The 27,515-nt window shown below is 38.1% G+C and overlaps 2 protein-coding genes across 2 annotated transcripts; both read right to left on the bottom strand.

Annotated features, from left to right (window-relative positions):
• Positions 1-213: 213 nt before the first annotated feature.
• LOC140158326 (uncharacterized) lies at positions 214-2,794 on the bottom strand. Its single transcript, XM_072181422.1, has 4 exons — positions 2,531-2,794; positions 2,164-2,274; positions 1,791-1,866; positions 214-1,680 (listed from the first exon to the last, which is right to left on the bottom strand). The coding sequence occupies exons 1-4, from the start codon at positions 2,706-2,708 to the stop codon at positions 1,008-1,010; spliced, it is 1,038 nt and encodes a 345-aa protein (XP_072037523.1). The 5' UTR covers positions 2,709-2,794; the 3' UTR covers positions 214-1,007.
• Positions 2,795-9,557: 6,763 nt separating this feature from the next.
• Positions 9,558-20,338, bottom strand: LOC140159642 (uncharacterized). The gene is made up of 5 exons (XM_072183137.1): positions 20,275-20,338; positions 18,598-18,873; positions 17,074-17,346; positions 10,915-11,028; positions 9,558-10,444 (listed from the first exon to the last, which is right to left on the bottom strand). Exons 1-5 carry the CDS (start codon positions 20,336-20,338, stop codon positions 10,095-10,097), a joined length of 1,077 nt encoding a protein of 358 aa, XP_072039238.1. The 3' UTR covers positions 9,558-10,094.
• Positions 20,339-27,515: the final 7,177 nt, after the last annotated feature.

Below are 27,515 nucleotides of genomic sequence, written 5' to 3'. Positions count from 1 at the left end.
AAACCTGTACTTAGGTCCATGCTTGCGTCCAGGAAGTCTACTTTCTTGAGATTCACCTGTACAGTTATTTTTAGACCAAATGACTGGAAGATCCGTATTAGATTCTTCCTCATTCTATCGCATTGTGTGCCTGAGTACTTTCTGAGGACTGCCAACCCATCATCCCTGTAGAGGCATATGCCAGCTTTGTTGTGCTTACTCTCGAGTTATAATAATATAACATGTATATGTAACATGTATAAAATAATGTGTTCCATCTCAACAACAAAATCTTACATGCGGGGTGCCACAGGGCACAATACTGGGGCCACTGCTTTTCACCACATACTCTCACAGTCAGTTTAATGTTATCGAGGAGGTCTTCAACAAAGAGTTTGAGTGAACAGATGGTTCCAATTCAACAAAATATCTGTTAATGCTAAAAAACATTACATGTTACTCGGTACCAAAACATCATACCCGGAATTTACACTGGTTTCAGCAAACTGGGAAACAAACGCAGAAACCATGTTATCCATTCGATGTCGTTCATTGTAAATTGTTAAGTTTCTATCCTTTTTACAAAAAACAAATGTGAAACAAATCATTGAAATAACTAGGCCTATATGATAAACAATGAAAGAATTGTTTGTTGGGGATCCATTGACAACTACTTCCATTATTTATGCGAAACATCGGGTGAATGTCGCATGTTAGGCCGTTCGTGGAAGAAAGCGTGGAAAGTTTGGTATCTGAATATTATATTATATTATATTATATTATATTATATTATATTATATTATATTATATTATATTATATTATATTATATTATACAAATTGTATCATAACAAATGTATATACAAGGAGTCCCTGAAATAACTGTATCGTCGGGAACTGATTTTTGGTATTTTAACGCATGAACCAAACATAACTAAATAATTACATACTTTTTTTTAATTTTGAAAATTGTTTTATGGAGTTAAGTATTTAAAAGGATCAAATCTACAACGAAACAAGTATAAGAAAGTTAGCGGTCTGAGGAAACATACGCGATATTCTCTTCCCATCCCTCTGTTTCATCCTTGTCATCGACATCATTTCCTTCCGTTATATCATAAATACTATTATCCATCCACCCTTCATCTTCACCTCTGTCACCAATCACTGGTTTATGTTCAGGGACATTTGGCCTATGAATTGGCACAGTGGCGTAGGAATATGTTCCTTCTGGTGGATGCCTAGAACCACCCCGTGTGTCTTGTGTATGTGTACTTTGATTTGCTTGTGGTTCGTCGAGTTTGGGCCTGTTTATTGGCAACGAAGCATAGGCGTATGTTAACTCAGCTGTCTGTCCACGATTACAAAATATACGCGATGTAGATGGGTTGTCTTCAGGTGCCCATTCAGGATCACGCGTACTTGGTGCGTCTTCATTCCTTTGGTGATCATTACTCGATGACGGATCGCGGACCTGTGGCCTATTTATGGACACAGACGCATAGACATATGATAAATCAGGTTCCTGGACATTTCTTTGATTGGTTTGGTTTGATGATGTATGTAGAGCTGTTTCATGGTACATGTTTTCCGCTGTATGATCTTCTGAGCTGCGGTCCAGGAGACTAGTTGGTCTAGTTGATGTCTGAATTGATTCAGGTTGTTGTTGGTGATGTTGACGCTCACGCTTCTTTTCAGAGTTTCTAAGAAGTAAAGATTAGTTGTAATGTTAACCAAAAAGAAAGCTTAGGACATAATGATGAATCGCAATATTTGTACCAGTTTGGTCTTACAGATTATTGGGTTGTTTTACCTTTTAAGTGTGTAGATCAGTAGAATTAGTATTATAATCAGAAGAACACCTCCTCCAATACCGCTACCAATAATAACTTCGAAAAGAAAAAGAAGAAAGGGGATAGATAATTTGCAGTTATTGAATTTGGTCTTTTTAATTTACTGAACCGTAATGACGTACTTTGTTTGAGGAAAGGGTACTAATATTTTTTATTTATCATCAATTGGCTGATTTATTTGTAGTGTTTAGGCTCTCTTGCAATAGATAAAGTAGCAAGAGCAGGTTTTGTTTTTTGGGAGGCCAGTTTGATACAAATATATGATGGAACAATGAGATTCATTGATTGTTAGGATGAAAGGTGTTTTTCAAGTGATGCAAGTAAGGATCGTACTCATTTGATATGAAGTATTCCCTATATTGGATGGGTCTCCAAACGATGGCGATGGTGATGTATTTGGTACTTGTGTGGTTGACAGCGCCTCATCACTTGATCTTGTTGATCCTGTAGGTCAAGTGTAAAAGAGAAGGAAACTTGACATGTGTCTTTTAACTTCACCATGTTGCGTAAAATGATACAAATTATTGACAGGAGATGACCAGTGGCCGATGGTACTCTTGTACATGTTATAAGGATGGATGAGCACAATGGCATATGGTTTCAGTTACAAAACGATGAAAGTAGCTGCTTTTGGTATCAGAAGTCTAAAAAAGACTCCTGTATATTTGGAGAAAAGATTTAACTACTGACAACAACTTACCTGTACGCTCATAAGTAAATCTGCAATGTGCTATATGTCCTTGTCTATCTGAAGCACCAATAAATATCTCGTTCACTCCCATTTGTAAATTAGACAACTCGTGAAGCATTGACCTGTATGGTAAGCTAGCAAGGGACTGATTGCGAATGCTGGCAGCTCCGTTGGAATACCAATACATATATGTAACAGCATTGGTATTTGGAAAGCCAGTAATAGATGGCCTGTTGAAAGAGATTTGACCAGACGTACTCGAAGCCACAACTGGGCAGATTATTCCGGCTGGAACTAACGTAAAAGTACAGTTGTCTTATGGTTAGAATTGAACTGCATTGTGTGTGGATTTATTGATATTTTAGTATGTTAAAGGAAAATTTGATTTATAAGTTCTGTTGGTATGTGGACATTATTACAAATACTGCGTCATGTACATTCGTTATTTTTGATGATTATTGATAAAGGATGACAATATATTAATTCAATCAATATAGTTCAAATGGTTTTAACATTTTGATAATCATGGATATATTGCATAGCTCTTATAAAAGGAAATTCACATTATATCAGTACTCTTTGATACCCAAATAGAGCAGCCAACAGAAGAGCTCGCGCTATTCTAAAGGCGTAGTGATTTGCAAACGGGCTAGTTCTACTTCAGATAACTGAGGATATTGCGTTTGAGTGATTCAAAATCGCGGTCGCAGTTTGCGTCTGAAAATACAGGTCAAACGAACTAAATTCAAAATTAAAGCGAAGAAGGCCGTGAAATTTAAGCAACGCGACAGGGTTTATCACTGCATATTAGTCTGCATATTTATATAGACACACTCCACTCCAAATTCATATTTCTTCCTCTCACTCTTACGTAAAGTGGACAACAATTATTGATTAATTTCGTAATTATTGAAATAAAAAAATGGCCAAATACGCTAACACAGTTAAATGGGCACTACCTGCTTACCTGTTCGCTCATAAGTCAATGTGCACGCTGCATAATTTCCTTGGCCATCTGAAGCACTGACTGTTATAAGGTTCGTCATAGTTGGTAAATCATACAACGTATGTGACAATTGCGAGTATGGAATGTTTGTCAGAAACTGATTGTTGATGCTGGCATCTGCGTTGGAATGGGTGTACCTATAGGTAACGGCGTCGGTATTTGGAAAACCAGTAATGGTTGGTCTGTTGAAAGTGATCTGAGCAGACGTACTCGAAGCCACGTCTGGGCAGGTTACAACTGCAACTAAGTGAGAATACATTTATCATGTATTTAATATAATAATATTATCATTTTAGAGTTGAATTGCATTGTTTTGATTTGGTGTATCTGGTTGTCTATCAAGCAATTAGTATCATTGATAACTACACTTATCCTTAGAGTTAAAAGTAAATGAATATTATTTCGCATTGTCTCACAACGAAGAACTAGAGCGGTTGTTGCACCGCAAAGGTGGACCGAGCTTGGTGCACACGTCAACAGACTCTTTAAGACTTTTAGGAGTAGAACGTCTGGTTTTCTTTTACTTATTGTATTCCTCGTTTAATAATTATTTCAAATTAAACTAATTACTATTTAGAGAATAAAGGTATTGTTTTTAGCCGCTGGAGTGCATATATCGTCTCATATAACACGGGCGACATCATTGTTTTACGCCAAAAATAGTCATTCTTAAACACTTCAATTCAAGTAAAAATATGATAAGTATTACAAGTTTTAATCAAAGTAAATCCTACATTTTGCAAGGAATTATACCTAGGGCTTAAAATCGATCAGTCCCGTAGTTGCTATGCGCCTCCGATTGGTTCAAATTGCGAGTACGCGTATCGCGTCGATGCACACGCGCTGACCCGTGTGATATCGTGTCATATCACACGGGTAAGAACCAATAAGATTGCAGGAACATTCTTAAGTGTTTAAGAGTAATTAATTTATGAACTAAAGAAATGGAGCTCAGACAAACTGGCATTATAATAAAGGAGAGAAAAAATCAGAACCGTCCGGATTCACCACCACACGCCATAACAGCTCATGGCGGATCAGCCGGCGAATTGAACATGTAATGATTTTATTCTCTCGTAAATGTCGCACGGCCAATGTAAATTAATTATAATTAGAGAGGGCGGCCTATCTGCTGTGTCTTAACTAGTAACAAACGCAGGGCGCATGCGCGAGCCGGGAAGTTCAAGCTTGCTGTAGAATCGGTCCCTACACATGTACGACACGTTTGCAACGCCCCGACTCAGGTGTCAATTTGTGGATTAAATAAAATAAAATTAAATATCTTTTTTTCTATATGTCCGTTTCTCCGTCTCCCGGGGAATTGACTTGAAAACACTATGAGGATTACCCAGTTAATTTTTGAGGACAAAAATCATGAAATTGGTGGTGTACGGGAATTTTTATGGCCAAGTTTTAAGGCCAAAAAATATGATTTTTTCGAAATTTTTTGGACCGAAAATTCGACCCTTTCTCGCTTATCTGATGAATTTTCAACTTCTTTTTGACATATGTGCTAGATATGACTTTGGTGTTTATATTCCCTAAAGTAATTGTTGTAATTTTGAATAGTTTTATAAAAAGAAGTGATTTTCTGCATGGAGTCGTTTTGATATTCAGCTTTGTTTACGTTTCAAAACCAAAACTTAATTTCCCGGCTCGCGCATGCGCCGTGCGTTTGTTACTAGTTAAGCTGTGTCATAGCATGACATCAGTCAATATGAGACATTAAATATTAAATGCGAGGATCCAGAGGATACATGCCTGAGAAAATATATAATAATTAAAGAAATGGAGCTCAGACAAACTGGCATTATAATAAAGGAGAGAAAAAAATCAGAACCGTTCGGATTCGAACCAGCGTGCACTAACGATTACATGTCGTTGGCTCACCACCACACGCCATAACAGCTCATGGCGGATCAGCCGGCGAATTGAACATGTAATGATTTTATTCTCTCGTAAATGTCGCACGGCCAATGTAAATTAATTATAATTAGAGAGGGCGGCCTATCTGCTGTGTCATAGCATGACATCAGTCAATATGAGACATACATGCCTGAGAAAATATATAATAATTAAAGAAATGGAGCTCAGACAAACTGGCATTATAATAAAGGAGAGAAAAAATCAGAACCGTTCGGATTCGAACCAGCGTGCACTAACGATTACATGTCGTTGGCTCACCACCACACGCCATAACAGCTCATGGCGGATCAGCCGGCGAATTGAACATGTAATGATTTTATTCTCTCGTAAATGTCGCACGGCCAATGTAAATTAATTATAATTAGAGAGGGCGGCATATCTGCTGTGTCATAGCATGACATCAGTCAATATGAGACATTAAATATTAAATGCGAGGATCCAGAGGATACATGCCTGAGAAAATATATAATAATTAAAGAAATGGAGCTCAGACAAACTGGCATTATAATAGGAGAGAAAAAATCAGAACCGTTCGGATTCGAACCATCGTGCACTAACGATTACATGTCGTTGGCTCACCACCACACGCCATAACAGCTCATGGCGGATCAGCCGGCGAATTGAACATGTAATGATTTTATTCTCTCGTAAATGTCGCACGGCCAATGTAAATTAATTATAATTAGAGAGGGCGGCCTATCTGCTGTGTCATAGCATGACATCAGTCAATATGAGACATTAAATATTAAATGCGAGGATCCAGAGGATACATGCCTGAGAAAATATATAATAATTAAAGAAATGGAGCTCAGACAAACTGGCATTATAATAAAGGAGAGAAAAATCAGAACCGTTCGGATTCGAACCAGCGTGCACTAACGATTACATGTCGTTGGCTCACCACCACACGCCATAACAGCTCATGGCGGATCAGCCGGCGAATTGAACATGTAATGATTTTATTCTCTCGTAAATGTCGCACGGCCAATGTAAATTAATTATAATTAGAGAGGGCGGCCTATCTGCTGTGTCATAGCATGACATCAGTCAATATGAGACATTAAATATTAAATGCGAGGATCCAGAGGATACATGCCTGAGAAAATATATAATAATTAAAGAAATGGAGCTCAGACAAACTGGCATTATAATAAAGGAGAGAAAAAAGCAGAACGGTTCGGATTCGAACCAGCGTGCACTAACGATTACATGTCGTTGGCTCACCACCACACGCCATAACAGCTCATGGCGGATCAGCCGGCGAATTGAACATGTAATGATTTTATTCTCTCGTAAATGTCGCACGGCCAATGTAAATTAATTATAATTAGAGAGGGCGGCCTATCTGCTGTGTCATAGCATGAAATCAGTCAATATGAGACATTAAATATTAAATGCGAGGATCCAGAGGATACATGCCTGAGAAAATATATAATAATTAAAGAAATGGAGCTCAGACAAACTGGCATTATAATAAAGGAGAGAAAAAATCAGAACCGTTCGGATTCGAACCAGCGTGCACTAACGATTACATGTCGTTGGCTCACCACCACACGCCATAACAGCTCATGGCGGATCAGCCGGCGAATTGAACATGTAATGATTTTATTCTCTCGTAAATGTCGCACGGCCAATGTAAATTAATTATAATTAGAGAGGGCGGCCTATCTGCTGTGTCATAGCATGAAATCAGTCAATATGAGACATTAAATATTAAATGCGAGGATCCAGAGGATACATGCCTGAGAAAATATATAATAATTAAAGAAATGGAGCTCAGACAAACTGGCATTATAATAAAGGGGAGAACAAATCAGAACCGTTCGGATTCGAACCAGCGTGCACTAACGATTACATGTCGTTGGCTCACCACCACACGCCATAACAGCTAGCTCATGGCGGATCAGCCGGCGAATTGAACATGTAATGATTTTATTCTCTCGTAAATGTCGCACGGCCAATGTAAATTAATTATAATTAGAGAGGGCGGCCTATCTGCTGTGTCATAGCATGACATCAGTCAATATGAGACATTAAATATTAAATGCGAGGATCCAGAGGATACATGCCTGAGAAAATATAACTTCTTGAGGTCACATTGGATTCAATGTGGTGTCATAATGTGCAGGATTAGCTAGTGCATCTATTTAAAAAACAAATTTACCCCAATATTGTTCAGTTTTAAAATTGTGATTATTTTACCAACTGTAAGGATACTTTATTGGCGCAGTATAGTTAGATTTGTTTTATTATTGGAGACGCAAAGTGTAAACTGTCATTAAAATGACTAAAATGGGTCGGAAAATTGACAAATATGGACGAAAATATGGCTTTACCCCTTCACACTAAAAAGCTGGTTACATTGCTCATTGCAGAAGAGAAAACAGAAAACAAACATTTTTAAAATATAATTTTAAATGAAGTATGCCACACAAATCACGTCCTTACCAAGTTTATGGATTTACAGTGTATCTGAGCCCATTTCTACGACACTCTTCATATTTGCCGTACATAATTATAATTCGTGTTGTGTGTATAGTAAAGATAATAATAGTCGTCAACTTGAATCGTTAATTCTAATTCAGTTGGTACGTCTTGTCAAGAATACACGCAATTTGATTGGTTTTCACATTATGACATAATGCGCCGGCATCCACTACTCAAAATATTGGCTAGCCCATCCATTATGACACGATATTGGAAAAGACAAAATTCTATCTTTAATTTTCGAATTCAACTAGGCCTCATAATGTATAGTAATTACAAACATCAAACCATATAATGACGTGTATTTTATTACTTATAATGCAGTCTAGAATCTGTCTGCCGTGTAAAAAACTGTTTGGTATTAAACTGTGCCGGCAATATCCATTAAGATTTTATGTACACGTACGTCATATTTAGTTGCATGACGAATACATGCGTTTTATTAAAACAGTGATTTTCTTTAATGTGTCATTATTGAATGAATGAATGATGAATGAATGAATGAATGAATGAATGAATGAATGAATGAATGAATGAATGAATGAATGAATGAATGAATGAATTAGAGAATAAAGGTATTGTTTTTAGCCCCTGAAGTGCATCTATCGTCTCATTTAACACGGGCGACATCATTATTTTAAGTAAAACAACGAGGCGAAGCCGTTGTTTTACGCCAAAAATAATGATGTCGCCCGTGTTATATGAGACGATAGATGCACGACAGCGGCTAAAAACAATACCTTTATTCTCATTCTTAAATATTTCAATTCAAATAAAAATATCATACAAATTTTAATCAAATTAAATCTACATGCAGGGAATTACCTAGGGCTTAAAATCGATCAATCTCGTTGTTGATGTGCGCCTCCGATTGGTCCAAATAGCGAGTACGCGTACATCGCGTTGACGCACACGCGCTGACCCGTGTCATATCGTGTCATATCACACGGGCAAAGCTGGGTACGAACCAATAAGATTGCAGGAACGTTCTCAAGTGTTTAAGAATGAATGAATGAAGCAATGAATGAATTAATGTTAAGTTTATCACCAATGAGTTCCAAGATATCTTTACCTATAGCAGATTCACAGTATGATCCAATAAACCCTTGCGTACATTGGCAGAAATAAGACCTTCCGTTCCCTGGGTAACATGAACCTTCATTCATGCAGGGAGACGAACTGCAAACTGAGACAACTGATCAAAGGAAAACAAAAGTCAAAAGTTACAAGATGTTGCAAGAACCTGATATAGCTTATTCTTCTATGCATGTTTTAGTGTATGTAGGAATAGTATATGGGTTGAAACTTTCCATGAATTTCAGAAAGATGAAAACATGAGTAGATGTTACCACTTCCCAACGTTGTTTGAAATTTAACAGTGGTGGTGCCAGGATTTTTCCGGGGTATATGGGGGGGGGGGCAAAGTGAATTTCAAGGGGAGGCAAAATCAACCAATTTTGCGCAAAAAAGTTCTGACTGGGGGCCATGCCCCTCCCCCGCCCCCGGCACTGCCATTGTGACTTAACCTAGTTTGTGTTCGTCAGATGATTCACATCATAGGGCTAACATTTTTGAAAACTTGGGCTTTTTAAATAGAGAAATGTGGTCTAGATTAGACTATGCCATAGTCGATTTTTGATAAATAAAACATGTTATTAATCATGATGAAAGCATTCAGTTGAACTCGAAATTATACTGATATTTATTACATCAAAATACTAGTATACGTAGGCTTATAATTATTATTGAATGCAACATATCATAATGTCATAATTATATTAGCAATTCAATACTGAACAATTCTGATTTTAGAATCTACCAGTTTATTAATCGCGAAAGTCCGAGTTAAAAATCGGAAGCTAACAAACAGAGGGAGTACGGAGACTGAAAAGATCAGTTATGAAATATATCAATTGTGCACAAATTAATTAAATCAGAGTTTTAAGCTTAAATGCAATATCCAGAGTATGCACAATGGGCAAGTGAACTACGGAGTAGTCTAGGTCTATATAAGATATTTAAAAAAAAACAGGCAAAAAGGCTTTTTAATTAAAAAAAACCCAGTTTTCTCTCTTTTATGGTGCATAATATCATTAATAACAAACTTTAAATATATTCTCATGAGGAGAGCACAGAATAGACAATGTACGTGTACTAGAAGCACACACCTTGCTCGCAACGTAATCCAGTAAAACCACTGGTGCACATACACTGATACCCTGGTGTCCTAAACACACCCCGGCATGTACCGCTATTCACACAAGGCGAAGGATTGCATGCATCATTCTGACACTGAACACCGCTAAAACCATTTGCGCATGTGCATGTGTACCCGCTATTACTTGCTGTGCACATTCCACCATTAAGACAAGGATTAGAATCACAGGAGTTACAGGTATCACCTGTAAGACCAGATGGACAGGTACAGGTGAAGGATGGTTGTGTATTGGAATCACCCGCAAGGCAGACTCCTCCAAATTCGCATGGGTTTGGTATGCATGGATCTGAGGGGAAAAGAAACAAATCATTATCAATATGATTGTTATTACGTTAAACACATATTTATATATGATTTCTGTCCAATTCTCTATGACACCTTTCATATTTGCCGTACATAATTCGTGTTGTGTGCCCGGGGTTGTGTATATATATATTGTGTGGTATAATTGTCGTCAACTTTAACGGCAACGTTAATTCAACTAGACCTCAGAATGTATCTATTAACTATTACATACGTCAAACCGTAAATAATGACAAACGGTTTGGTATTTTACAAACTGTGCCGGCGATATCCATTAAGATTTTATGTACACTTACGTCATATTTAGTAGCATGACGAATACAATGCGTTTTATTAAAACAGGGATTTTCTTTAATATGTCCATTATTGAATGAATGAATGAATGAATGAATGAATGAATGAATGAATGAATGAATGTTAAGTTTATCACCAAAGGGTTCCTAGATATCTTACCTATTGCATTTTCACAGTATGATCCAGTAAACACTTGCGTACATTGGCAGAAATAAGACCCTCCGTTCCCAGTGTAACATGTACCTTCATTCATGCAGGGAGACGAACTGCAACCTGAGACAAATGCAAATGAAAACAAAAGTCAAAAGTTAAAAGATGCGACAAGAACCTGATATAGCTTATTCTTCTATGCATGTTGCATGTTTTAGTTTCTGTAGGAATAGTATAATAATGGGTTGAAACCCTCCATGAATTTCATATAGGTAACGGCGTAGATATTTGGAAAACCAGTTACTGATGAAAGTGATCTGAGCAGACGTACTCGAAGCCACATATGGGCAGGTTATTATTCCAGCTGTGAGAATACATTTTTCATATAATTATGTAATATCAGCAATATTTAAACTTGAACTGCAATATTATTATTTTAGTGACATGTAGTACGTATATTGTGATATATCCTATATGCACCCATAGTGGGTAGGAGAACATGAAAACTAATATGAGATACTGTATTAGGATCACATATTAAGTATCATGTGAGAGTATACTCTTGTACTCCAGAAGACAGGATCACATATTAAAGAAAAAGCGCCCTCTGTTGTTATTAATCGTATTTAATGCGTATTTACAACGTTGTGAATAACAATTTGACACCATAGAATATAAAAACTAGTAATTTGATAAGTTAAAATAAGATTTTTAACGGAATAAATCTAAATAATATAATTATGCAGTTTATTCCGTTAAATATTTACCCCATAATTTCCCTCATTCTTCAGGCCCTGCCCTCTATCGGGTGCTAATTTAAAGTTTAAGCTTGATTGCTATTGTTTCTTTGTAAGCCTGCGGCGCAACCTTGAACAATATTGTCCTTGTGATAACGCCCCGTAGCCACCCCCAGCCAGCCCCATACCTCATTTCAATTTTTAACATACCCATATCATGCTTTTTATATTCCATAGTGTCGCACACTTTAATATGTGATCCTGTCTTCTGGAGTACAAGAGTATACTCTCACATGATACTTAATATGTGATCCTAATACAGTATCTCATATTAGTTTTCATGTTCTCCTACCCACTATGGGTGCTATATGGTAGGTTTAGTCTTCTGTTAGATTTAGTCGTAGTTTCAAGGTGTTCTGCCATGTCTCGCTTTACTATAGCCTTTAACCATTCAGTGTACACTCAGTATCCTTCATCTAACCCAGCTATGGTTCAAATAGTTTGGAACCACCTATTCCAATGGCGGATGAAGAGTACAACTCTCAACGGCTAAAGAGCGGATGAGAATGATTATGTTATTCCAACGGTCAACAGGATGGTGTTGAACATGTCACCATAGGTCAAATAACTTCACTGGCCAACATGTTCCGGGCCAGGGGCGTGCCACTAAATATGTGGATTTCTAAAATAAGTCTGGCAAACTAATGATTACGAAAACTACAAACAAATATCCAAATACTAGATCGAATGTAGCTGGGCAGACGTCTTCTTCTGACTCTATGACGGGCCAGCGAGAACCTGGCATACTATCACAGACTGTTGATCCCGATATGTCTCGTCTACCTACCTTCAAACCACTTGTAGTATCCACTTACAATGTGCGTACACTACACCAACAAGGAAAAAACCCATCAACTATTTACGGGTTGTAGCGATGCAGTCGTCGACATTGTCGGTGTGCAAGAACGCCCTCTTATTACATCATCCCCCACTGACGAATTATGGTCAGACGACAAGAATTGGGTACTTATTTACAGTTCTGCCACAGACCAGAGGCAGGGAGGTGTTGGACTTCTGATGTTAAGGCACATCCATAGGTGTCTTCAGAGCGCTCAGACCATCAATCAAAGAATACTAACAGCTTCTTTTAACGTGACCCCCCAGCTTACGGTTACAATTATTTATGCCCCAACTGAATCAGCAACTTCAGGAGAAAAGGACAGCTTCTATAATCAAAAGACCATCTTGAAAAGGTGAAGAGGCACAACATCCACCTCGTCATTGGTGATTTCAATGCCAGAATTGGCCAAGATAGCCATTTATCTCATCCAGCTGTGGTTGGTTCTGATTGTTTTTATTACACAACAAATGACAATGGAGAGAGACTAGTAAATTTATGCCAGGAATGCAAGCTCCGTCCTTCACAATCAAGATTTCCCCAACCCAAAAGTCGTCTCTGGACATGGATGCACCCAACGGGCTCAAAACATCAACTGGACCACATCCTTGTCAACAGCAAGTGGGTTAATTCCCTGCGCAATTGCAGAGCTTATAACTTCGTAAAGCTGGATTCAGAACATCGAATACTCAGCATACGACTGCACACCAGTCTCCGAACTACCAAAGAGGCCTACTGGAACTACTACAACTGGAAGAAGCTGCTTCATGCTCCTACTAAGAACCGTTTCCAGAACCGTCCTCCAGTGTAACGACAACAACCAGTTGCCAATTTCGGAGAGGTATGAAATGTTTGAGAAAGTAGGCACTCCAGGGTGGTGGTGAAGCTATGGTAGACATCATCCATAAATTCTGCGTAGAAGTTTTTACAAAGCTTACGCCACCGGAACAGTGGATTACCAATGTTATTGTTTCCCTTCCAAAGAAAGGAGACCTCAGCCTCATGAACAACTATAGAGGAATCACACTGATGTCAGTTGCAGCTAAGGTGTATAATAGGGTCCTACTGAATAGAATTAGGGACCATGTTGATCCTGTAATAAGAAGTAACCAGGCCGGATTTAGACCAGGCAGAAGCTGTGCACAGCAAACGCATATCCTCCGTAGAATCATGGGGGCTTTCCATAGTTAGCAACTTCCACTAACTATAACATTCATTGACTTCAAGAAAGCCTTTGATTTAATCAACAGGAAGATGATGTTTTCTGTTTTGCGGCACTATGGTATCCCAGAGAGCATCGTAAAGGCAATACGTGTACTGTATACTAACTCAAAAAGTGCCGTATTGGTAGATGGCAACATCTCGGATCCCTTCCTAGTGACTACTGGAGTATTGCAGGGGGGGGGGTGTTCTAGCATTGTATAGCCCCATTCCTATTCATTGTTCTCATCGACTATTTGATGAAGATGGCTACCGAGGGGACTGATAGTGGTGTTAAAACATACCCGCGTCGCTCCAGGTGTTATCCTGCCAAGGTTTTGAACGACTTGGATTTCGCTGATGATATTGCCTTACTTAAACCTTCCATCCCGCGGGCACAGGCACAGCTGACCAGAACAGCGGCTGCAGCAGGAAGTCTGGGTCTCATCATCAGTGTTCCCACAACGAGTACATGACCATCAACTGCAATCCTCAGCCACCACTCCAAGTATACGGAGAACCCATCAAGTATGTCACCGATTATCTATCTTAAATAAATATATTGATTAAATATCTTGATTGCATGATGGGCTCTAGCACCAGTGACCTCTCCCGACGAAAGGCGCTTGCTTGGTATGCATTTTGGAAATTGGAGCATCTGTGGAGAAGTCCAACAATCACTGTTGCAATAAAAGTCAAGCTGTTTCACACCACTTGTGTTACAGTATTGCTCTATTGCTACGAGTCCTGTGTGATATTTACTGACATGGAAAATAAGATCAACGCTTATGGTACATCATGTTACAGGATAATGCTGAACATCAAGCGCACTGATCATGTTAGTAATGAAAGGGTCTATACCATCACCAACATTGTGCCTCTTATCAACTCTGTCAGATCACGACAACTACAATTCCTGGGACATATCCTGAGGATGCAGGAAGATGAACCATTCAGACGATATGCTCTCTACACCCCATTACATGGTAAAAGAAGACCTGGACGGCAAAGAACATCCTACTTGTCTTATGTGCAAAAACTGTTGGGGGATTTCGACAACTTTCTAGTGCCAGATGCCATCGCCACTTTGGCTTCAGATCGTAGTACATTGAGAAACTTTGTAGTCGCCTGCTTCGCAGCCGAATGAAATGAACTGAATCCTATATAATTTATTTAGAAAAATACCTTGGGAATCTCCTGTGACATAATTCTGGATATCCCCTGTTTACAATGACATCACCACAAAGGGGCAATAGGGCCCTATTTGTTTTGAGAAATCTCCAGATATCATCATGTGGATGAAATCATGTGACTCTCAGAGATCCCAACCCTCAGGTACTGAGCTGTATTTAATATTAGAACATGAAATACTGTTTTAATTAAAGATGTTGTTAGAGTGGGGCTTTCGAAGGAATGTTTACTATAAAACCTTCTGAGACAACAAAAAGTCGAGCAGACTAAACAATTGTTTTTGCTGTATATGAAATCACGGCTATGTGCTCTCAAAGAATGGGATCTGCAAAACAGATAACTGGTGTTGCGAAGCACATTGTGGATTACTCCAGAAGTGCCCAGCTTTCCCAAAAAAGGCATTTACATTCTTTTGACATACGAAGTATGGTTCATGTTCCTGAAAAAAGAAGGGAATGGTGAAAGTAACACCGTTTTGATTTTGTCATCAACATCGCGAAGGATATAATGTTCTGCCAGTTGTTGAAATTCTGCAATGGACTTCGCTGGAAATGTGTTTGTTTGTTTGTTTTATTTCTCCTTTTGCCTGGGTTACTCAATCAGTAGATGTTTTAAAGTATCATCTGTTCTTCCATGAAGCCATGGGGTCATATTAAAATATACATCAAGATACATCGAAATAATTTAACAAAATATTTAAATACATACAGGGTGTCCCAAAAAAGAGGCCCCTCATTGCACCCTCTTTTTCTCCTATTTTAGAAAAGTTGATCAAGTATATGTTGTAAAGACATGTAAAGAAGCCTTTACCCGTTAGCTTTAATAAACCGAAACAATTATTTCAATCGGCTCATAACTTTTGAAGATATGCCTTTTTAAAAAATGTATCAGTTTTCGCTCTGTCCACGGAGGAGGTTTGGCTACTTCAAAGATTGAAAAGTGCATAAACCATGCATGAATATAAAACATTCCTCGATGATAACTTTATAAAATAACAATTTTATTTTAGGGAATGGGCTTTACCGATGGGCTTATTGGTTATGGATTTTGTTAAGTGTCATTAATTTGGGCAAAATTGATGTGGGATGGGACTTCTTTTGCTATACTTGCAATTACTTATGTTTTTCTCGGTTCTTTTATGCCTTTTTATTTTATTATGTTTCTTACTTTCTTACTTTATTGTTTCTTGCTTTCTTTTTATTGACAACATAAGTCATTTCTCTTTTTGGAATAAAAGGTAGCCCTGAAAAAAAAGGGCTGTTTAGTTTGTCTTTGGTTCTTTTGAAATAAGTTTATTGTGCTGCTCTGCCCTCTACCTGGTTGCCTCCTTTAAGAATACAGGTTTCAGCCCTAGTCCTTATTGCATCAATTGCGTTGCATACCAACCTTGTGCGCCGGATACTTGCGAATATAGCAGTCTTGGATTTCCCACAAATGAAGATTTCAAGTGGTGTGAGGTCTGGTGATCTTGCAGGCCACTCCACAGCATGACCCATCCCAACCACTATGTTTGCTGTCCGTGGACAGAGTGAAAAACGGGTACTTGTCTTTAAAAGGGCATATCTTCAAAAGTTCGGTTTATTAAAGCTAACAATTTTCTTTACATACCAAAATATATTTGATCAACTTTTCAAAAATAGGCGAAAAAAGAACACAATGAGGGGCCTCTTTTTTGGGACACCCTGTAGAATACATGAAATATAAGCATTATAAACAATCATGACCTTAAAATAGGCAAATTATCATATCCATATATACAATTTCAAAATACATAACCAATACAGCGCATCAAAGTCATATACATTTTATAAAAATATAAAATTAGAAATAAGAATGTCATATCCTTTATACCCAAGAAATGTGTTCGAAGCAGTAAAAATGTAAATAATGGGTGTAAATATTTTAAAGGTAAAGCGCGAACGCGTATTCAAAGCGCAGATGAAAAATTGTACGCGTAACATTGTACGCGTAACCTACGTAACCTAGTTTAATTGCGTTCTAGATTTTGAACAATGGACGGTGTAGGTAATGGAGATAAGAAATAAAGGACAATGCCCTATTCTTTGCATCCAAATAATGTGTGTGAGATAAAATGGGTGAAACATGTGAGTTCCTGTTTCTTAAATTATGAAGCTTGCTTACCTGTTCGTTCATAAGTAAATGTGCACTCTGCGACATTTCCTTGGTTATCTGAAGCGCTTGCTGTTATGTGGTTCGTCCCACTTTGTAGGTCGGTCAGTACATGAGACGTTTGCCCATATGGAATGCTAGTAAGAAGGTCACTGAAACCGCTAGCCGCTATATCGGTATAGCTGTACGTAACAACATGAGTATTTGCAAATCCAGCAATATTTGGTCTGGTGACAGTAATTTGGCTAGATGTACCAGATGTATCATGTGGGCAGCTGATTGCGACTGCAACAAAATGAAAAATTTATTATTCAGAGGATACGGTGGCGCAGCGGTAAAGGCTTTGACTCATAATCGCGAGGTTGCACGAGATCATGTGCTCGATCCCTGAATCGCCAAAGTGTTTTGCACTAGGGCAATGAGTTTTACCTCACCTACCATCCAGGTGTATTGGGGAGCTGAAGGGGATAATTACAATCTAAGTGCTGAGAGGAGCTGCGCCCTTGTTGAAGTGAAGTAATTCTGATGTATCCCAAATTGTTGTAAGTGTTCTAATACCTTATGGTACCTTATGGTGAAGTCCACGTTAAATCACAAATATTTATTTATTGAGGTTCTTTTTTAAGTCAAACTACAAGTTGGTTTGTGATTTTGATCCGAATACGATAGTGATTTTTAGTGAACCAGAAATTTCATTTATTTCTGACTGGAGAGCGTACCGTGGATCTGATATTGATTCTTATCACCGTTTCAGGACAGGCAATGCTCCATCCGTCTCAAGTTAAAGTCTACAATAACAGTCTGAAACCAACAACAATATTCAGTTGAAATAAGGAATAAATTTGATGTACTCAGTGACACCCTAGGTCCAGCAAAGGATTGGAACAATTTCAAGAATGGAATCCTACTCCCTATATTGCTGTGGCAATTATATGATTCATTGTCCAAAGTAAGTGGTTCACAGATGAGGCATTAGCAGTTATTCGGGAGAAGAATGTCTACATTTGGCAAAACTACATAACAAGATGAACAGAGCGTGCAAGAGCTATTGGTGGAAGGCACAGACCAGGGAACTTGAACCTGGCATGAGAAAGAAAAGATCACATGCATTCTTCAAGATATTGAAGTGTTTAGCTAAACCACCTGCCAGCGATACTTCCAGAAACTCCAGGAAGTATTCCGCGAGCCACTCTTTCGAACATGACTGAGGTTGGTCCTTTTGATGTGTTATGACCTTCCCGCACCCCATGTACGTATCTTGTTATGAACATCGCCTTCTAATATTTCTGTAGTAATTTAATTAAACAACGTACTCCGTTGTTTTCTTCAAAATCTCGGATTTTGTCACAACTACATCACATAAAGTCTCGATTTTTGCAGGGTATGTTAGTTTACTAAAGAACATTACAATCGTGTATTTATAAACAGAATTTTGAAAAACATTGAGGGCGTCCTCCTCAGCAAATGTTATAATATTGCTGTATAGTTGGAGCATGTTTGGAGTGGACTGGAGTAATACAGCTGTTTAATATTTACCTGTCCGTTCGTAAGTAAAACTGCACTGTGCTCTACTCCCTTGACCATCTGAAGCAGTAAGTGATATATCGTTCGTCCCAGTTTGTAAATTAGACAACTCATGGGAGGTTTGATCATATTGGAAGATACCAAGAGACTGACGAGAAATGCTGGCACCTGCACTAGAATAGCTATAGGTAACAGCATTGGTATCCGGGAAGCCAGTAATGGTTGGTCTGGGGATAGTGATTTGATCTGACGTACCACGAGCAACATGTGGGCAGATAACCTGAACGGCTGCAAGTAAAACAAAGGCCATAATTTTTTTTTATTCATGGAAGTAATCTATGAACACGTACTTAGCCTAACACTTTTCATTTCTTACACATGACAAAAGCAAGTAATTCAGGATAAGTGAATGGGCTAAAAGTCCAAACGCAGAGGTGTCCATTCAACCTGTACATGAATAAAAGTACATAAAATAGCAAAAAGTTACATTTAGTTAAAATAAAACCATTATGAAAACAATATAGGCCTATACATAAAATAGTATTTGAATTGAAAGTACATACGCCAAAGCATGTAATACCACAAGATCATTTGTGACGTGTCATGTCAAAAGGAGACACTATTGGGCAAGATCGTAAATGGAGAAATAGCCAAAAATCTGCATGGGAGTGATTTTTTCACAATTTGGGTTTGTTGCGAATTTGTGATGTCATTAATGTTTAAAATGTTGTCTGATAGTTTCAGACCGGAATATAACTGGCATCTTGTATTTTTGACACATTTTCAAGGTAATTCCTACTCTCAACATTGTCAATAATATTTTTAAAGGCCGATATCTCAATTTCCAATTTTATAATACCATAACTTACAAACTCAATATCTTCGCTTAGAAATGTCCGGATTTATTGAGGAAAACGGCATTGTGGAGCAAAATAACTCTATATTAAAGATATGTAAAAACCTCAAAATTGATAACCTGCCCAAAAGTGTCTCCTTTGGACATGACATGTCACATTTAAGCATGTTTTTTTTAAGTTTATCAGTGCTCACATCTGCTGATATCAGCTATCGTAAAAACTCGATAGTTAGGATATGTGCTTACTATCGAGTGCTTTTAAAACATGCAAACATGAAGAACCCCGTCCACAAAGGTGTAAAGGATTTTGAGCAAATCATCGATACACATTCGTTATATACGAACAAGTAAACCTGCAAATGTGTGTCTCAACCCCATTAGCTCAGTTGGTAAAGCGCCGGACTTTGGTACAATTGTTTGTTTTCAAAAGCGCTCGATAATAAGCATATATGCTAACTATCGAGTTTTTACGGTATTCGGACTTAAATACAACAAGATTATTAACATGATACAATATAGAGGGAATTCCATTCCAACGCCGTGGAAGGAAAACAAACATAATTATAGAATTAAAGAAAGATGAAGATTTGGCAGTGTGGTGCAATAGCCTAGAATTATCCATAATCCTTTTTTAAGAGAGGGGGGGTTAAAGATTTGACAAGCGAAAAGTATTTATGAACACTCCCTAAGAGCCTCACTTACGTCAGCATAGCTACCCCTCTCTAGGGAATTCTGATGAACCACTTCAACTCACTACTCGCAATCATTATAAATTATTCAAATACAGTGGGTCAGGTGGATATAATGAGTAACTCAAAGTTCGATGTTCTTACCTGCGGTCACAGTTGAAATTGTGATCACGAAGAGAAGCACTCCCAGATTTGACACGGCACTCATGATTGAAGTCCTGGTGAAGGTGACAAATAGGCTATTCCCAAATTACTTAGGCTAACATGGCAAATACTAACTCAGAATCGTGAGAAATTATGTGGTAGCATTTCAATTTCACATTTCCGTGTTATACAAAACACCCACGTTCAACGGTGGTTCCTTATACTTCCTTATACAAAGAATATAATGTCAAAAGGAAATGTTGTTTGTGCTGGTCATTGGTCTCAGTATGCCAACGTCAAAATTAATATCGACAATATAAACGGGGAAGTTCCTGCACAGCTGATTGCGTAGTATCATATCACGTAGAGGCATTATTTGTTCTATTTTATATAAACTTATCTTTACTTCCGGAACAAAACTTTCCTCATGCAATACGGTGACCAACTAATAATGTTACCATGCGAATGTTGGATGGGGGTGAACTTGACTTTGGAAGTGACGGGGATGTGCGGACACCAGTTCGAAACTAGTGGTCTTTCGGTGAGAGCTTTGACACCAAAAAAGGTCATTCAGTGATAAAGCCCCTCAAAGGGGGGTTTTCCGTGAGACTGAGGAATTTTTAATAATTACTGTATATACATGTACATCTTTACTTGTATTTCTTCTTTTGTGTAGACAAAAAAAATCTTTTTGAGAAAACACATTATTGCGTGACATTTTCAAAACAGATTACACAGTCCATATAAAAGGAGTAAAAGTCCAAAATCCCATTCTTGGAATTGATCAAAATATCCTCGAAAATGTCATGACCATTCGATTTCTGACAAGCGTTAAGTTTTCTTTCATTACATTAAAGGTCAAGCATCTATTCAAAATAACCAATATAACGAGTTTGAATTAAGATTTACAAAAATTTCGATAAATTACACCCAAAATAATTTAAACATTTTTGCTGGACAAATCCATTAAACAAGTACTATTCATTCATTCATTCATTCATTCATTCATTTATTTTTCACTCATCAAATAACAAGAATATAATACATACAAAATTCATACTACAAAATGTGAGAGTGAATATCATACTCACTACTTTAGCTTTCGCCATCGGGGCTGATGGCTTGATCACAAGTGACTTGGTCCACTGCTTTTCCCGCGAAACGGCTTGTTGACATTTCCCAGAAGTGATGTTTTTGTTTTGAGCAGTGGATCGTATACGTAATCGAGAGATACTAGAAAAATCTCTTAAAGATAGAACAAAATTGAGTGCTGACGACATCATCCAACTTCTTCGTTTATGGAGTGGTTAGAGAAGCTAGAAGCGGTAGCTACAGCACCCCTAGACTAGACTGCAAACCGAAGATGTGGAAAAGATACGTCGATGATGTGTTGGACATAATTCAGAGAGACAGCACTCAAAAACTCACAGACCACCTGAATTCCGTTGATCCCACTGGAAACAACAAATTTACCTTTGAGGAAGAAAGTATACCGCAAAAAACACACACGGACCAGTATTTGAATTTCCAGTCACAGCACATTGATGGATAGAATGGAAACTATAGTTACAGAGGAAGAAGATAAGAAAGAGGAGGAGAATAAGATTAGAACAGCGCCAACAGAATGCGGCTACCCCAAATGGTCTTTAGACAGAGTGAAGCAGCAAATAAATGACAAACAACCGAAAGTGAGACAGAAAAAGAAGGAAGACACACCATCCAAAGGTATGGTAGTCATACCCTACGTAGAGGGCTTGTCGAAGAAACTCCAAATAATCTTCAGGAAACACAACATCTCCACTGCCATGAGACCCACCAACACGCTGAAAAATCTGCTGGTCCATCCGAATGACATTGAGCAGACTAGTACTCTCTGTAAAGGTTGTGACAAGTCGTACATAGGGGAGACTGGTCGACAGTTTGGAACAAGACTAAAAGAACACAAAAAGGACTCTGAAACAGTTGATGAAAGAATGTTCACGGGAGCAAACAGAAAAGAATCGAATACAGAACAGCCCAAATCAGCCATCACAGACCACAAAGGGAAGCGGCAACAATTCTGGATAAAGACTCAAATGCTTTCAGCAGGAGAATCAGGGAAGCAATCTACATTCGTAAAAAGGGAAAGGTTTGTGTACAAAAACGATTCTCTTATAAACCATCTATGCACAGTTTCCACCTCGAAGCACCTGGGCTCACATTTTCGTTCAAGAGCTTCTAATCAAGCAATGAATTGTCTCTACACAGTAGAGGATTACACTACACGGTTGAGTGCATAGCATCGTAAGAGCTGTGTGAGCTTCTAGCTGGAAAATAGGCCTCTGTGATTGGTTTTTGTCAAAACCTCAAGAGTTCCCTTCAGAATAAGATATTTTTTTATATCGAACGAAAGCTAACACTTCCCCTAAAAACACTTTTTCTCATTAGGTCAACAGATAACGCAATTCAATGTTTATAGCAAGGCGAATGTGGTAGATCTGTTGAAAACGGCCTATCCCAGCACATTTTTGACCAAAATGTAGAATTTATAAGTCAAACCTTAAGTGTTCCTTACAATATTTTTCAAATGTTATGTCATTAAATGAAAGAACACACTTATATCGTCCATGGCATATACTAGCTTCATTAGAATGAGCAATGGCCAATTCTCTTTAAATTGCAAATCTTGTGCAAAAAGTTTGCTAAAGAGCGCTTACAAATTGATATGGAAGTCGACCAAGTCACTTGTGATCAAGCCATCAGCCCCGATAGCGAAAGTGAGTACTATTATTATCGATTAAAAACTAAAACCAATTTGCACTTAATTTAACTTTCTTATGTCATCAACTCGCCCATGTAAATATTTTAATTGAATGAAATATTTGATTGATTACTTTGCTAACGTACATTTTTCGAGTTAACTGAAAAACTTTTATGGTTAAAACAAGATCCTAAAATAACTGAAAACGGATCTTTAAATAATTTGACTGTATTCTTTGGATTCGAAAGTGTTACATTTTGATTATTGTCATAACAGAAAGCTGTACAAGGAAATTAGTATTACATTACAACTTTGGTGAGGCGGTAGCACATTACTTTTACAAGTTGCCTTCACTACTTAAACTTTTCTTCTCTTCCTTCTTCCCAGCAAACACAAAATGTTTTAAAATGTATTAATTTATTTTTCGGTTTGGTCAAAAGGTATTGTACACAAAAAATACTACAGCAAGATTTTTTTCAATGTCAAAATTTTTCTAAACATTTAAAATATATTTTGTCAAACTTTTAAGTTTGACAAAATACAATTTAATAATAACATTATATAAAATGTTTGGCAATAACTTTAAAAATTCTTTTTAAAACGTTACTAAATGGATTTATACCCTTTATATAACACGACATTTAAAAGTTTCTGGCAACTTTTTCTAACCTTTTGCAAATGCTTTCGCAAACGATTTCTGTTTGATGGGTTGGACGTGAGTCAAGGGAGGGGCATTCACTGATTTATTATGGTTAACGTTTATAATAACAATTATTCTCTAAACAAATTACCCCATGTCTTAATATTTTATTACCCACAGAACTCACTTTTGACCATGATGACCCCATCTTTCAGTTTCTTATTTGCAGCATTCATGTTTACATTAATTATGGAATTCTTTTAATAGGCAAACGAGTGATAAACATCATAATAGCTATATCAAGCAATTAATATCGAAGCTACTCTGGGCCACTTTTTCATATTATTATATGGCATTTTAAAGTACCAAATTTAAATTGGGCGTATATACAAATATTATCTTATTCAACTACATAGCTCATTTAATAACTTCTCTATAATAAAAACCGCTCTGATATCCTTAGCAGCCTCAAAAGAAACAGCAATTGTAATCTGACAAGAAGCAAAAAGACTTTACTCCGGGGGGGGGGGCACTTAACACAAATGACCATACGGGTATGTTCACCCGGAAAGACCCCCCTTTTTGGATTTCGCAGCTCCGAAAGACCCACTATATTTGACAAAATAGAGCTCCGTAAGACCCTTAATTTTGATCATTTCAGCTCTAAAATACCCCAAAATTGCTCATTCCTCATATTTCTGGGGTTTTTTTCAGCCAAAAAGCCAAGAAAGACCCTTGATTTTGACTGTTCGCAGCTCCAAAAGTCCCCATTTTACTTGTTCGCAGCCCGGTTTGCAGCTCCAAAAGACGCCCTTTTACCGGTACGCCGTCAGCTCCCAAAGCCATACCATCTCAAAATTCCGGGGGAACATACCCACCAAAAATTTTTGATGCCCCCCCCCCCCCCGGGGCTTTACTGATCTAGCAGTCAAAACCACACAATCAGTTCTATTAAAACTTTGGCATATTCACGTAAGGTCCTTTAGCAGATTTAGCAGCACTTTGGACAGCAATTACACGCGGAGGAACAGGCACTTGCAATGTCTTTCGACACTCAGCATCAGAGACGTTTTGTGTCTCAGGAATCTCATTGTATATTGCATTGTGATCGTTATCGTATCTACGTCTTATCTAAGACTTTGGTATTCTGCGTCACTTTGCCGAGAGGAAGCATCTAGACCGGGATCTAGACTCAGATATTCGCTAGCCGAATTCAGCTTATCTGGATTCGTCATTATTTGGTAAACTGATTCTGCTTGCCGTGATGTTACATCTAATCCCATGTAGGTTTCAGTTTCTGAACCAACATTCTGGTAGTCAGAGGCTTCGTTGAGAATATTAGTAGTATTTCTTGTCGCCAGGTTGGTAGAATCGGGTGTCTGGTTGTTTGTACCAGATTTACGTCGACTGAAAAGAAACGTTTCAATGATCATTAGTGACAATAATAACTAGAAGGCTATATATTTGTACACAAATACGGCTATACCCGTATGTTATCGGTTTACACAAACTTACAGTCCTTATTTGCTGAGGACTTAGGTTGCTGTTGTCAGTCTCTCAAATTCACAGTGAAGCTATGCAATTTGATGGATTGAAATTCACAATACGCAATTTGATTAGGGGAAATCTATTCCAGAGGGTGTGTATAAATTAAATGGAACAGCCATTTCAGAGGGAGTATGTAAATCAAATGGAACAGCTATTTTGGGACCATTTCAGAGAGAGTGTGTAAATTAAATGGAATAGCCAAAGGTATGTAATTTAAATGGAACAGTCTTAACGCTTCACACATAGTATTTCCAATCACCATCTATAATTATTATAATACGCTATTGAAATTCACAATATGCAATTTGATTAGAGGAAAGCTATTCCAGTGGGAGTATGTGAATTAAATGGAACAGCCATTTCAGAGGTAGTATGTAAATTAAATGGAACAGCCTATTTTGTGGCCGTTCCAGAGGGAGTATGTAAATTAAATAGAACAGCCAATGGGTATGTAATTTAACTGGAACAGCCGTAACATTTATGTTATCTATATTATAATTACGCTATTGTCTGTTTAGTCCTACGTGTATGGGGTGGGATGGGATGGGTGTTATTAACAATATAATTCTCAGGTGCAATCTGTGTACAAACTCTGAGCCCTGAAGCTGCTTTATTTGATGATAAACCGACGGCCCTTTTTTAACATTTGGGGGCCCTGGTGCCCATAATATTTGACTTATGAGGCTCATGTACATATGTTGAAGTATAATTCTCAAGTGCTATCAGTAGACTCAAGCTGGGCAATGTAGCTGCTTTATTTACTGAGTAACGGCTGGCCCTATGTTTTAGCGTTTTGGGCCCTGGGGCCAATGGTGTGACATATGGGGCTCATATGTACATATAACAATATAATTCTCAGGTGTAATCTGTGTACAAACTCTGAGTTCTAAAGTTGCTTTATTTGATGAAAACGGCCGGGCCTTTGCTTTAACATTTGGGGCCCGGGGCCCATAATATTTGACATATGGGGCTCATGTGCGTATGTTGAAATATAATTCTCAAGTGCTATCAACAGACTCAAGCTGGACATTGTAGCTGCTTTCTTTATTGAATAACGACCAGCCCTATGTTTTAGCTTTTGGGGCCCTGGGGCCCATATTATGTGACGCATGGGGTCTCATATATACATATAACAATATAATGCTAAAGACCTATTAGTGTACCAAATCTGAACCCTGTAGCTCCTTTATTTGCTGAGAAACGACCGACCCTTTGTTTTAACATTTGGGCCTCTGGGGCCCCTAGACTTAATTAAACATCTGGGGCCAAAATGGGCAAAAGGCAATTTTCAACTTAGGGCCCATACATGTGCAACATATGAGCTTAAGTGCCCTTGTAGTTTTATAGCTAGCCTTGTCAATCTGTTGCCCCTTATTTTAACATTTGGGGCCCTGGGGTCCATAATATATAACATGTGGGCTTATGTATACTTGTATTATATAGAGTACCACTGGATCTATCAGTGAACCAACTCAGGGCCCTGAGGCTGCTTCATTTAATGAGAAACAGCATGCTTTGTATTTTTACATTTGGGCCCCTGGGGCCCGTGACCTTTGACCTCCGGGGCCAAGATGTGCAAATGATAAATCTACGGGGTAGGGCCCATAAGTGTACCACATATGGACCTTGGGGCCCTTGTAGTTTTAGCGCTAGCCCTGTCAATCTGTTGCCCCTTATTTTAACATTTGGGGCCCTGGGGCCCATAATATATGACATGTGGGGCTCATGTATACTTGTATATATAGAGTACCCCTGGGGCTATCATTGTACCAACTCAGGGCCCTGAGGCTGCTTCATTTGATGAGAAATGGCATGCTTTGTATTTTTACATTTGGGCCCCTGGGGCCCGTGACCTTTGACCTCTGGGGCCAAGATGGGCAAAGGATAAATCTACGGGGTAGGGCCCATAAGTGTGCCACATATGGGCCCTGTGGCCCTTGTAGTTTTAGCGCTATCCTTGACAGAATGATGTGTTTGATGGAGAAGGAAAAGGAGAAAAAGGAGAAGGAGAAGAAACCATAGAATGGCAATATACCCGTTCATGCTTCGCATGCGGGTATAATAATTTATTTTTAAAAAACCGAGTGGCGCTTTAATTATTATCATTGTAATGATAATAAAAAACAGTTATTACACAATTTAGGTACCTATATCATCATCCACCAATAACAATTATACCAACACACCACCACCAACAACAAACATACCACCATCATCACTAAAACCAACACCTCCGTGCCAACACCAACAACGAGCTCCAATAACACCACCACCAACAACAGCACAACCGAAACTAACAACATCACCATCACC

The sequence above is a fragment of the Amphiura filiformis genome, chromosome 8, assembly GCF_039555335.1.
Source record: "Amphiura filiformis chromosome 8, Afil_fr2py, whole genome shotgun sequence".
NCBI classification, from domain to species: Eukaryota; Metazoa; Echinodermata; class Ophiuroidea; order Amphilepidida; family Amphiuridae; genus Amphiura; species Amphiura filiformis.
This window is presented reverse-complemented; position numbering and strand designations above follow the sequence as displayed.

Excerpts from the sequence above, each read along its gene's own strand:
- LOC140158326 (XM_072181422.1), bottom strand. The coding sequence starts at position 2,708 with ATGTATTGGTATTCCAACGGAGCTGCCAGCATTCGCAATCAGTCCCTT. Across the intron at positions 2,275-2,530 it reads ATTTACTTATGAGCGTACAG|GATCAACAAGATCAAGTGAT; the intron begins GTAAGTTGTTGT and ends CTTGACCTACAG. Across the intron at positions 1,681-1,790 it reads CTGATCTACACACTTAAAAG|AAACTCTGAAAAGAAGCGTG; the intron begins GTAAAACAACCC and ends TTTACTTCTTAG.
- LOC140159642 (XM_072183137.1), bottom strand. The coding sequence starts at position 20,338 with ATGAGTGCCGTGTCAAATCTGGGAGTGCTTCTCTTCGTGATCACAATT. Across the intron at positions 18,874-20,274 it reads AATTTCAACTGTGACCGCAG|CCGTTCAGGTTATCTGCCCA; the intron begins GTAAGAACATCG and ends TTTTACTTGCAG. Across the intron at positions 17,347-18,597 it reads TTTTACTTACGAACGGACAG|TCGCAATCAGCTGCCCACAT; the intron begins GTAAATATTAAA and ends ATTTTGTTGCAG.